This window comes from Globicephala melas, chromosome 16 (assembly GCF_963455315.2).
Source record: "Globicephala melas chromosome 16, mGloMel1.2, whole genome shotgun sequence".
Lineage (NCBI taxonomy): Eukaryota > Metazoa > Chordata > Mammalia > Artiodactyla > Delphinidae > Globicephala > Globicephala melas.
The window spans coordinates 25,834,343-25,847,661 of NC_083329.1; the positions used below are offsets into that span (position 1 = coordinate 25,834,343).

Consider the following 13,319-nt stretch of genomic DNA (forward strand, 5'->3'; position numbering starts at 1 on the left):
TCAGAGAGGACAAGACCTCTCCACACACTTCTTAGGACCAGACATCAAAACGGAGCTACTGAAACAGGAAACGTAGTTGACTGGGAGACCTCAAAGGCAGGACAGAGGAATGAATTTAGGAGCCAAAGGCCAAAGTCCTGAGTCAGGACCTCTGAGTCAGAATGCTGGGCAAAGGAGATGCTGGCAAACCCAGACCCAGAACACGGCAGGTGTGAGGACGAGCATGCCTGGGAAAAGCTGCGGCGTGGAAGATGGGAGTCTAAAAGGGTGGGCTGGCAGGCAAGAATCCTGGGGCTGAGAGATCTGATCACATCAAACCCATAAAGGCTTCCAAGTTTCTGCCTCTCTCTGCAGGAAGAGGAAGAACTCTCCCAGTGCTGACAGCCTGGCAGTCACTCCTGAATAACCAGGCCTCTCCGACTTTTAAGTCAGTTTGCCTGGGCCAGCTCAAGGAATCTCCTCCCAACTGCCCCCTTACTGCTGAAGGACTCCTTGAATCGGAGAATTTAGCATCTCTACTCCATGGAGGAAGAGAGAATCCATGCTGCAAATGAAATGCTTTACAAAGGATGAGGCCACACACCCACACAGATCTGCTAGGAACCCCACAATGCCTCAGGTCTTCCTGTGGTTACAAAAGAAAAGGAATTCTCAACATTTCAAAATTCAGAGATTGGGGGCCTGAAATCCAGCCCAGAGTGGTGGTTTCAGCCTCAGGGAGAGCTCTATCCCCACTGCTGGCCCTTATTCCCACCCCAGGCCAAGACCAAGGGTGCCCCACTCTTTCTAGGTAGGCCAGGCCACGTGTCCTTAGCAGAGAGCACCACCAATTCACACAATCATCCTGAAACTAAACCCTCTGAGATGAAAGACAGACGGAGGGACCAAAGCTTCAGGGAGGCCTGCCTTCCAGTGAACCTACAAAGCTCTTCCTCGGCCTGCTGTGCCCAGCTAGGGGGAGGGCTGGGACCTGCCATCTGTGGGTGGCTTAGAGAGGAATTCCACTTGTCAGGCTCCAGAGAGCTTTGGAAAGAAAGCAAAGGCCAACCAGAGGAGAGACCACACTCCTGGGCAGGTATGTTATGGCAAAGGCAAAATCTCCACTGGAAACCCCAGGGAATGAAATGGCATGTTAAAAGGTTCCTGCCAACCAAGCTTTGAGGAAGGCAAATTAGCATTTCCCAACTGCAGGGGACCAAGGCCACACAAAACAACAAGTGGAAAAGTTAATCTGTATCCAGTGTTTTAATAAATAACTCATTTAGTGCAGAGCCCAGATGGGAGAAACCCAAAGGGAAAAAGAGATTATCCACCAGCCCAGCAGAGGCAGCCACGGGGAGCCAGTCAGCAGCAGTTCCAGGCCCCAAGGGAGCAAGAACTACTCTACACTCCGTGGACATACCTGCCAAGAGGCCAGCGTTTGTGGGGCAGAGCCCAGATCGACCATGGAGGTAGAGCTGAGGTGTGGGCTCTACCCTGTGGAGCTGCCAGCCTGCAGGCCAACACCACACAAAGGCTGTCTTTGGAACCAGCCTGGCGCATACAGCGGATGACCTGCGCAGTGGAATCCCACCAGGGAAGTCTGCCTGAGATCACAAACACACTCTGCAACTAGCCAGCCTCCTGTGCCTTGGTTAGGCCCCCTGTAGTCTGGGTCTAGCCAGGGCTGCTGGCAGGACCGGGGACAGCCAGAAATCCTCACGGAGAGTGGTGCTGAAGCCCCCCTCTTCCACAGCTCTGCAAATCCGCACATTCCAGCCCACAGCTGCCTGGCCACAAAGGGAAGGGCCAGAGCTGCAGTCTTCCGACAAGCACTTGGCAGCTGAAGCTCAGCTGTCTCACACCTCCCAAGCTGGGGGGAAGAGCACCAGGACAGTCTCTCCTGCTGAAGTCAGTTGGCGGTGGCCTTAGGGTTCCTAGAAAAGCACGTTGATCTCCCGTGTGGCTGCCCCGAACTGCAACTTGCTCCATCTCTCCAACTTTAGAAACAGCCTCTTAAGAACCTTTAATCCAAACAAGTGCTCTCTTGCCCTATTTCCTTTAGTGACTGTGAATAGGGAAAGAACTTGGATGGAACTGGCCAAACCAGGGCTCATCCAGTCAACTTACTCTTCTCCCCTCTCCGGGCTACCAGGGTGGGGCTGCTCCCCTTCTGCTCGCTGAAGCAAGCCTGCCAGGAGCAAGAAGAAACGCAGGGGAGGACCCCTAGGCTTCTGCCTGTCCCTGTCCTCAACAAGCTGTGAGGATAAAGAAAGATCTTAATGGGAAGAAGTACACAGTAGGCATTTAATAAATGCTGTTGACTGATTAAAATGGAAAGGCAATACAGAACAGTAGCTAAGAATATAGGCTTTGGGGTTGCTAGAACTGACTGTCAATTTACCATCTGTGCAGTAAGTTCTCTAAGCCTAAATTTCTATATCTATGAGCAAGAGGTAATAAGAATTCCTTATGTCATAGAATTACTATGAGGATAATATAAAGTGATAATTTTATATAAAGAACTTAGCACTCAGGACAGGAATAAAGACACAGATGTAGAGAATGGACTTGAGGACACAGGGAGTGGGAAGGGTAAGGTGGGATGAAGTGAGAGAGTGGTATGGACATATACACACTACCAAATGTAAAATAGATAGCTAGTGGGAAGCAGCCGCATAGCACAGGGAGATCAGCTCGGTGGTTTGTGACCACCTAGAGGAATGGGATAGGGAGGGTGGGAAGGAGACACAAGAGGGAGGAAAAATGGGGATATATGTATATGTATAGCTGATTCACTTTGTTATACAGCAGAAACTAACACAACATTGTAAAGCAATTGTACTCCAACAAAGACATTAAAAAAAAAAAAAGAACTTAGCACTAACCTGCAATATAGTAAAAACTAAAAAGAGGGCTTCCCTGGTGGCGCAGTGGTTGAGAGTCCGCCTGCCAATGCAGGGGACACGGGTTCGTGCCCTGGTCCAGGAAGATCCCACATGCTGCGGAGCGGCTGGGCCCGTGAGCCATGGCCGCTGAGCCTGCGCCTCCGGAGCCTGTGCTCCGCAACGGGAGAGGCCACAGCAGTGAGAGGCCCACGTACCGCAAAAAAAAAAAACTAAAAAGAAACTAAAAAGAAAAAGTTTGCTTAAATTATTACCTTAAAGACGAACAATGCCCTGTACATTGAAAGAAAGCATAGAACATTTTATTTTTTACACTTTTTAAAAATTGAAGTATAGTTGACTTACATTGTTGTGTTAGTTTCTGGTATACAGCAAAGTGATTCAGTTTTATATATATACGTTCTTTTTTCATATTCTTTTCCACTATGGTTTATTACAGGATATTGAATATAGTTCCCTGTGCTATACAGTAGGACCTTGTTGTTTATCTAGCATAGAACATTTTAGATGTTAGGAGACCCTGCTGCTCTCATTACCTTGCTGTATGGCCTTTGGCAGGCTACTGTACTTTCTAAACTGCACAATTTAAGGGAGATGGACTAGATCAGTGTTTCCCATTTGTCTGCGACAAGAAATAATACTGAATCATACTTTAAAAAAAATTCCCTTCTCAACTGTCTTTCAATTTTTTAAATCATAGCTAGGGCCAGGTTCTATTTGGTGTTAGCATGTCTTTTTTAATACCTCGCTCGTACTTACTAATCTCTTGAACAAAGAGAAAGCTGGCCTCAGGCTCAGAATCTTCTGTGACAGGCCACTGTATTAAGCTAGAATTTAATAATATTGCTTTGTTATCACTGTGTTTATTTCCATAACTACCTTTAAATTACAGCAAGTGATATTGGTTTCCATATATGGTAGTGATTTAACTTTTTTTTTTTTGCGGTACGCGGGCCTCTCACTGTTGTGGTCTCTCCTGTTGCGGAGCACAAGCTCCAGACGCGCAGGCTCAGCGGCCATGGCTCACGGGCCCAGCCGCTCTGCGGCATGTGGGATCTTCCCGGACCAGGGCACGAACCCGTGTCCCCTGCATCAGCAGGCGGACTCTCAACCACTGCGCCACCAGGGAAGCCCTGATTTAACTTTAAAAAATATATTTATATCAGGGGAGGTTAATTTAAAGAAAACATAAAGTAGATAATATACTACAGGTGGCAAAGGTTATGAAGGCAGCACTAAAAATTTTGGAAATACTGGGCTAGAAGATTTTGAAATCTCCTCTCCTTTCCAAAAGTGAATGTTTGTGCCCTAGAGGTGTCAGACTGCAGATCTCACCCCAGCCCCTTCCTACAAGGTTCCTCTCAAACTTCACTTCCTCCCTGGAGCTTCTTCCAAACCAGCAGCCTGACTATGAGTCACTCACTCCACTGTGCTCCCAGAACATGTTCTACATCATGGATTGCAGCATTTATTTACCCAGTACTGTAACTATCTCTTTACATTTATCCTCCCTCTACAACATGTGCTCCTTAAGACAGGAATTTTGTCTTGGCATCTTATCCCCAAGACATCTATTATGGTGCTCTGTGTCCGGTACAAAATAGGACTTCAGCACTTGATAAATGCTGAATAAATGAACCAAGGCTTCTGCCCTTTTTTTTCACTGAATGAGAAGTCAAAGGCAGTGTAAGAAGAATGTTGCCAGAGAGTCATTTGCCATAATTCCAATTCAACACCTCTTAGCACTTAAGCTGGGTGATAGAACACTCATCTTTCTGACCTCAGTTTCAAGCCCTAAATTATATGAGAATCAATGAATCAGTTTTAAAGAGGGCTCACCACATGAAATGTTTGGAAAAGCAAACTTTTCTTCAAGAAATTTACCAGGATCGAGAAGAGACCAGTCACACCAGCACAAGGCCAATTACAAAGGTACTTTTGACTTCTGCAACATAGACCAGAACTGGGTAAATATCCAAGAACATTCCTTCCACATCCTTCTAGTGGCAGGTTTTAATACCAGAAAATACGAGGCTCGAGTGTGAGACCTCACCTCAAATGGAGGTCTCACTATTGTCATGAATGACATCTGAATATCAAAGTGTTTTATCACATAGAAATGACACACATATATGAGGGTACTGCTAAACAAAGAAAGGCCCTTTTTCAAATTCAGAGGTTGCCCTTTCTGAAATATGGGACTTCCTCAATTATGTTCTTCATGTCATTTGGGCCTTAGACTCATACCTCATAAGCAGGTAGACTGTAAGAATCTTTAGGCCACATAGAAAACAGTATTCTTTTAACTGGAATAAATCTGTCAACAAAGAGGTACAGGCTAGCTGCACTAAATATCCTCTGCAGGTTCTTATTAAAAATATAAATTAAAGTCCAGCATAGTCCCTCTACTCCCTGCATCTGTTTGCTATTCTATCTCCATTATTAATAATGCAATGCAGGGTCTTGATTCACGCAAGATTAATTCCTTGTTCCCAAAGCCTTAGGCTGACATTGCAATGGATATGTTTGGAAGGCTATAAAGGCAGGCCCAGGAATTGCTCCTGACACGTGATCAGTGAGGAGATGGGGCCTGGGCCTCCAAGATTAGCAAGAGAAAAGAGGAAGTTGGGTTGAGCCTGTGATCAGAGCTGTGGTATAGCCTAGTGGTTAAGAGCTCAGACTCTGAACAGCTCAATTCAATCCTAGCTCTTTTACAGCCTACAGGCGAGACTTTAGACAATTCATTTAACCCCTCAAGGGACTCAGTTTCCCCACATATAAAACAGAGATAACAAAAGAACCTGATAAGATTGTAAAGCATTTGACAGGATGATGAAAGATAGTAAGAACGAAAACAAAGACAAAAAAAAAAAAAAAGACTATTATCATCTTCTTCCTCATCATAGCATCATCATCTCCAGAATCAACCTCTTAATGCTGAGGCAAGGTAGGAAGAGCTCTGCTACTCTTTCAATCTACATACGCTAAGCAGCCACCACCAAGATACCAAAAAGATGGTATAAGAGGTAAAAAAAAGATAGTATGCAAAACAAAAAACAGAAAAGGACATAATAGAAAGAGAAATCATGGACTTCCCTGGTGGCGCAGTGGTTAAGAATCCGCCTGCCAATGGAGGGGACATTCCTGGTCCCGGAAGATCCCACATGCCGCGGAGCAACTAAGCCCGTGTGCCACAACTACTGAGCCTGCGCTCTAGAGCCTGCAAGCCACAACTACTGAGCCTGCGTGCCACAACTACTGAAGCCCATGTGCCTAGAGCCCGTGCTCCTCAACAAGAGAAGCCATCACAATGAGAAGCCTGCACACCACAACGAAGAGTAGCCCCTGCTCGCCGCAACTAGAGAAAGCCCACGTCCAGCAATGAAAACCCAACACAGCCTTAATTAATTAATTAATTAATTAATTTTAAAAAAAGAGTATGGACTCTGGAGCCAGACTGCCTGTGTTAGAATCCTGGCTCCACCACTTCCAATCTGTGTGACCTTAAGCAAATTATAGAATCTCTTTGCGTCTCACTTTCCTCAACTGTAAAATGGGGCAAATGTTAGTACCTACCAGTATTTTAGGGTTGTGGTGAAAATAAAATTAGTTAATACATATATATATAAAGTGATTAGAAGAGTACCTGTCTCATAACCAATGCTTAACTGTTAGCTTTTATTATTACTGTTGCTATTTTTTCAACTGACAATGTTTAACCTAATATTAGAATGTGTTTAAATTCAGTGATTATAGAGGGAAGTAGGGGAGGCAGGTAGGAATTATAAGTATTACAGGGCAGCAAATGGAAGAAAGACTAGGATAAAAAATGTACTGCAGGGACTTCCCTGGTGGTGCGGTGGTTAAGAATCCACCTACCAACGCAGGGGACACGGGTTCAAGCCCTGGTCCGGGGAGATCCCATATGCAGTGGAGCAACTAAGCCTATGCGCCACAACTACTGAGCCCGTGAGCCACAACTACTGAAGCCCGCGCGCCTAGAGCCCAGGCTCCGCAACAAGAGAAGCCACTGCAATGAGAAGCTCCTGCACCACAACGAAGAGTAGCCCCTGCTTGCTGCAACTAGAGAAAGCCCACGCGCAGCAACGAAGACCCAACGCAGCCAGAAATAAATAAATGTACTGCAGCTGATCTGAGCACAGATAACTGCAGGTTAAAAGGAAGTAGGTAAGATCGACAGAGGGATAGAGATGGATATAGTCATGATAAAGCAAGTAGAATAAAATGTTAATGGTAGAATCTAGGTAGTGGTACATGAGTGTTCACTGTAAAATTCTTTCAACGTTGTTTCTTGTTTAAAATTTTTCATAATAAGCTAGAGGGGAAAAAAGGAAGTAGACCTAGAGGAATCAACCCAACATCTGGGTCATAGCTGTGCTGCCTGTCATTTGAGCTCAAACATCAGAAAAAGCTTGGAAATACCTAATGGTTTTAGAACTCTTGCTCACCAACACTTTCCTGCACCAGATGAGCAGAGCTCAGCTGATGACCTGGACCACCTTGGCACAAGGAGGTACAGGCAGAAGGCAGAAACCCAGATGTTTCATGTGAGAAATGCCAATCTCAAGGGACAATGACATTATCATCCCTGCTCAGGAAAACCTCAGAAATAAGGCTCAAGGCTAAGGAACAGGGAGATGGAAGGGCAAGTGTACACACTCACTCATGGACTCTGTTGTCGCCATAGAGATCACTCAGGCCAAAGCTGATGTAGTGCCAGTGCTCAGGGATGTTGGCCGAAGGGCTCCCCACATTCCTGTACATGCTAACATAGTCCAAGGGGTCTGGGCCACCCAACCTGCAAAAGACAAAACACAGGAGTGTCAGTGTGAGCCTGAAATCAGAGAATGTGAAGTTGAGGGGCTCTACCTTACAAACCTAAAGACCCCATCCTAGAGGAACCTGGGGTAAAAGATAACTAAAGGGAGGCCACACCTCTCCAGGATAAGACCAAAGGATGGGCATCTGGAGGCAGCCCAATTCCATAAGCACAAGAGACTCCCTTCTCCTATCTCCAACAGGTAGAACCTCCTTCAGAAATAAAACAGACTTATTAATATGTATAAAATGGATAACTAATAAGAACCTGCTGTATAAAAAAGTAAATAAAATAAAATTCAAAAAAAAAAAGAAATAAAAAAGACTGATTGGTTGACCCTTTGGCTTCCTCCTGTTTCAAATTACCAACCCCAAGTGGGATTGGCAGGGATTATCTCTCTTCCATGGTGCCTATAAACACGCCAAGCTTCAAGGCAAGAAGCGCATCAGTCAATCAATTGGCCTCTGTTGAAAGACCATCCTGATCATCCCCAATGGGCATTGTTACTGGAAGCAGAGGCTCAGCTCCACTCCTGCCTCTTAGACAGCTAATTCCTGAAAGACTATATTGTGCCCTATGTTAATTACAGTTTGTTCTAAACAGACCCAATGCCTCCAGACCCCAGCCCGCACCCCCCAGACCAAAGCTGGTCTTTTATCATGGAAGTGACAAAGGCCAAACTTAGGCTAGCTCGGCTCTGCAGAGAAATGAAGCAGGAGCCAGGCTGAGAGCCCTATGAGCTCTTGCATCTGGAAGATGATCCCAGGACACAGCTGCCTCTAAGGTAGAGCTGGAACATTAAATGATTTGGGGCCTCTGAGAACCACATTAGACTTCCCCCATAATTCCAACAGAGAGGCAGTTGAGGAAGAGATTCAGCCATTAGCTCACTCTGAGGATTTAATTCAATAAAGGTTCCCTTTAGTAGAGTAATTAGTGTTCTTTAAAAAAAAAAAAAACCCTGCTTTTCTTCAGAATGGATAGGGAAACTTGGTAGACTTGAGAAACAAGACTAAATGGAAACCATCAGCGGAAGGAAGTCTGCATTTAGCCCACAAACACTGCACTTGAGCTGCCTCGGACATCTAACTGTTCCACAGACTGCAAAAACTTTGCCTGCTCCTGGGACAAGGATGGGGTACACTTTACATTTGGGATCATATGCTGAAGGAATGCCAACAACCAAATAAAAGACATGTTACATGTATGTGATCCCAGCAAGCATGCCAGTACCATGCAATTCAAACACTATTTAAAACCAGTAGGTCTGGTTTCACCCTCTTTTGCCAGGATGTTATTTGCCTTTGTAGAAATCCTTATTCTCTGCTAGGAAATGCTAAGTTATTTATAGGACTTGTAAGAAAGTCGCTACAAATAGCTTAGAATCTCAACTGAGTGGATTAGGAAAAGGGACAAACCTCCATGTCTTTCCTTAACTCTGCTTTCGCCAACTCATCTGACTAATTCCACAACCAGTTAGATTTAGAAAAGTCTGTCGGGGAAAAGAGGAAAGAAAGGGCGGCTACCCCTGCAAGGACCTCATGATAACTGCAGAACCCTGGAACAGGTGGGAATGATTACAGGCTCCATATCTGCCCATCCTTCAGCCTAGGTCCATCCAGCAACAAGTGGCAAAACTGCATCCGCTCTTCCATGCTCCATCTACCACACCCCTGGCAGCCCTCTTTGTGGCCAAGTCTCCCAGAGGGTATTTCATCAAAGAGAGAGGCTTTACCTTAAAACTCCAACTGCAGAGAATGACCAAGAGTCAGACAAAATCAGCCTCATCTCTAAGCACAGAGCGTTCTGTTATACTCACTCAGAGACCTGATGGGAAGCAGATGAGTATGTGGAAAATACATCTTAGAAAAAGATGTTATCCCAGGACCCAGATCATCCCTCAACTTAAGTCCTTGAACACCTGACTTCATTCACTCCACAGGGAGGTTGCCAGAGTGAAGTGGCCTGGCCCTAGGGCACTGGTTCTACTTCAGCAACCTGATCACTCATGTCTCAGCTTTCAACCAGGATGTCCCGGTTGGCTAGGGACCACTAGTCAAAGAGCCACCCTTCTGTCACAAGAAAAAGAATCCCAAGGTACCCTGGGCCACAGCCAAACTGAGGCAGCCTCAGTCAGCCATCCTGCTATGAAAATTGAAGCGGGACTGTGGGATCCCAATTGTGAGGTTATCAGTAAATTACTTTCAGGATCTTAACTATGCAACCCCCTCCAAATCTTAGAAAGAACCAGTCACTGAGCTGTTCCCTCTCAAAAATTCTGCATCTAGGCAGCATTTCTAGTTCCACAAAGTGCTATGCAATCCTTTTTATTCGTCATTAGATGCTGGCCCATCTTTCAAGATAAGTCCTGGCCTGGTTAAGAAACTTGCAACAAGATGAAAAAAGAAAGGTTCCTGGGGGGATGGGGGGAAAATAAAGGGTTCCCAAACCAGTCTTAGTCCTTTGCACCTGTTCAATACCTTTTACACACAACTCTATCCTTCATGGCCACTTGGGTGACATAATAACTGTTGCCCAAGGCTGCGTAGGGATTTCTCCTTATACTCAAATGAGGCCTGAACAAACAGCACGGCAGTGGCAGGTCCCCTTTTTTTCATGACACATCCCAATAGAGTCCATCACTATACATATTTAAATATAGTGGTACAATATATTTAAATATGGGTGATTAAGTTATCAAGAACTGCTTTGTACTCAGAAGCTCTCTTGAAAAACTCCTCTCAACCAAAGAACAGTGTGCCTGCTGGAGAGAACTGTACCACTGGCCACCCCTCCTCCTGGCTACCAGACAGAGGCAGGCTGCTCCCGTGGCTCTCCCTAAGGAGCAGGTGGCTGCTCCCCAGGCCCTTCACACGGTCAGCCTCTTCACATCCTCCCATAGACACAGGGAGCTGGCCTCAGCCCTACACAGCCTAGCTTCTGCCATCTCCAGAAGAAGAAAGAGGTTGTCACAGAGGAAAAAGACTCACTCTTAAAGGGAAAGGTAACCAGCAAAGACATCCACTCTATTCACTTCCCCCTTTGAGTGTACCTCCCCTTTGGCCACACCCCAAGCAGCTGCCTGAACAGAATTTCAGGAGTCAATGAAGGGGCTCATCTAATACAGCGCCTGCACGAATGTGGTTTTGGACAGATTCAATTAATTCTCAGTCAACTTTTGGTCCAGAAACACCATGAAGAAGAGTCCCTATAACATGTTTTGCCCAGAGGGGGCAGGAAGAGACAAGTTGCAAAAGAAATGGGAAACTAGAAAAGACCATCCCCTCCCCAGGGGCAGCCCATCTGTACACAGGTCTGATCTTAACAGAGCTACTTGAGCATTACCCTCAGCTTCCCTGAGGAACTGCTGCCTAAATCTGGAAGCTCTGGACCACCAAGCTCCTCTTAACATCTCACTGCAGGATCCTCCGTGTCCAAGTCCCAGGTCTTCATCATTTACTGCAGTCTTCTTCAATTCTGAGCCAAACCATGGATCTCCCTGACCCTGTCTGCCTCTGTTCTAGCCGGTGACCTAAAGCAAAGCAGCTGCAGAGCCAGAAGCAGCTCTGCATGGAGAAACAGAACTGTGCAGAGTAAGCAGAAAGTTTATCAGGAAAAATTGCTCCGCCAAACTTCAAACGCAAAAGCACTGCACTGATATCAATGTCTGAGCTCATCGGGAAGGGATCAAAAAGAGGCCTCCTCCTCATCCCTTCACAAGCACAACGCTCACAACTTGCTCCCCTCCTAACCCACAGACCCACACCCGTCACTACCCTGTGCAGTCTCGTGCCCTCTGAGCTCCTCCAGCCGCGCGGCTCCAAAGCCTTCTCAGATGCTCCCCAGGCCCCGCCTCGCCTCCCCCATCCCACTTCAGCAGCCGCCCCCCCCCACGGCTTCCCCTCGCCCACTAATGACCCCCTACAGGCGCCCCCTCCTTTCACCACGTTTACAGTTCCTTCTCTCCTATCGTTCCCTCCGCCGCTCCTACTCACACCCCCAATTCACTCTATTCTCCTAATCCCAATTAACCCTTCATTCCCCTCCTCCCTCGCTAACCCTTCGCTACCCACAGGCTTCTTTAACCCCTTTGTCCCCATTCCTAACTTGAGCCTTAACTTCTTCCCTCGCAGCAGAAAGCCCTTCTTCCAAGTGCTTTAACCATTCTCCTTCCCCCTCCTATTCCCGCACAAATGACTTGGCCCCAGCGCTTTAACCCTTCTCAGCCCGCCCTGTCCGTCTCCCCGCGGCCCAAGGCATACCAGTACTTGACGATAGCGGTAACCTGGAGCGGGTTCGGCTGGTCTGGGTAAAGGCGGCGGCACTCTCCGTAGATGGCGTGCAGTCCCGGGGGGAAGAGCGAGGCGAAGGCCGGAGGGGCTGTAGGGCCAGGGGCCGGGGGCGCGGTGGGAGCGGGGGCGCCGCTAGGCCGCAACTCCGCCATCGGGGCGCGTAGGGTGCTGGGGGGACCGGGGAGGGCAGACGAGGGGGAGAGCACTGACGCGCCAGCAGGCGACCTCCCTGGGTGCGACTCCCGGAGGCGATGGGGGGGGCTGCAGCGAGGTCTAGGCTTCGCGCCTGCGCAAGGCGCACCGTCCTCCCAGGCCGTAGCCGCGGCAGAGACGGCCAGAGGGTGCCTCGGGGGCCGCGGGGCGCTCAGGGGGCGGGGCGCCGGCCTGCCCTATTCCGGCACCCATTGGCTAGTGTCTGTGCCAGTCACAGGTGGGTAAGGCATGAGTTGACAATAGGTCCCGCCTCCCTCTCCCAGGGTTGCGGGGGTGTCCCAAGGCTCTTGGCCTCCCCCTAGTGTTAGGAGGAACCCAGGTTTAAATAGAGATATAGGGGCATCGTTCTGAAGTGCTAGGGTCCCATGAAAGCACTGGGAAGTGCGCAAAGGGCTTGTCACTGTTATGGTGACACGCTGCTCAGAAGGATTTAAACATATACTTGCCGGGGACTTCCCAGGTGACGCAGTGGTTAAGAATCCGCATATTAGTGCAGCGGGCACAGGTCGAGCCCTGGACCGAGAAAATCTCACATGCTGTAGAGCAGTTAAGCCCGTGCGTCACAACTACTGAAGCCTGTTCGCCTAGAACCCCAGCTACGCAAGGGAAGCCTCCATTCGCCGCAAGCGCAATGAAGACCCAACACAGCCTAAAATAAATATTGTTTAAAAACCTTAAAAAAATGTCTTACAATGGATTGATTCATTCGGCCATGTAGCGTTAGTTTTAACAGATTATAAATGTAAATGTTTCCTACCGTCTTTGAATATCCATTGACCGTATTGACTGACACTAACACCGCCAAATTCGGGGGTCATATGTTGAAATACCTATTTTGGAGTTCTGTTAGAAAGTAGCAAGACTTAAACTAGGATCAGTTAAATAGACATGGTGATTATTTATTTTTATTGGAGTATAATTGCTTTTCAATGTTGTGTTCGTTTCTGCTGTACAGCAAAGTGAATCAGTTATAAGTATACGTATATCCACTCTTTTTTAGATTTCCTTCCCGTTTAGGTCACCACAGATCATTGAGCAGGGTTCCCTGTGCTAAACAATTGTTTCTCATTAGTTATCTATTTTATACAT

General features: G+C 47.1%; 1 protein-coding gene across 2 annotated transcripts in view; it reads right to left on the reverse strand.

Annotated features, from left to right (window-relative positions):
- Positions 1-12,331, reverse strand: part of SUFU (SUFU negative regulator of hedgehog signaling) — a 110,896-nt gene extending 98,565 nt beyond the window's left edge. For both annotated transcript variants that reach the window (XM_030865476.3, XM_030865475.3), the window contains exons 1-2: positions 11,988-12,331; positions 7,570-7,704 (exon numbers count right to left, since the gene is read on the reverse strand). In XM_030865476.3, coding sequence (XP_030721336.1) covers positions 7,570-7,704; positions 11,988-12,169 — 317 coding nt within the window. In that variant the 5' untranslated portion in view covers positions 12,170-12,331. The remainder of the gene's footprint in view (positions 1-7,569; positions 7,705-11,987) is intronic.
- Positions 12,332-13,319: the final 988 nt, after the last annotated feature.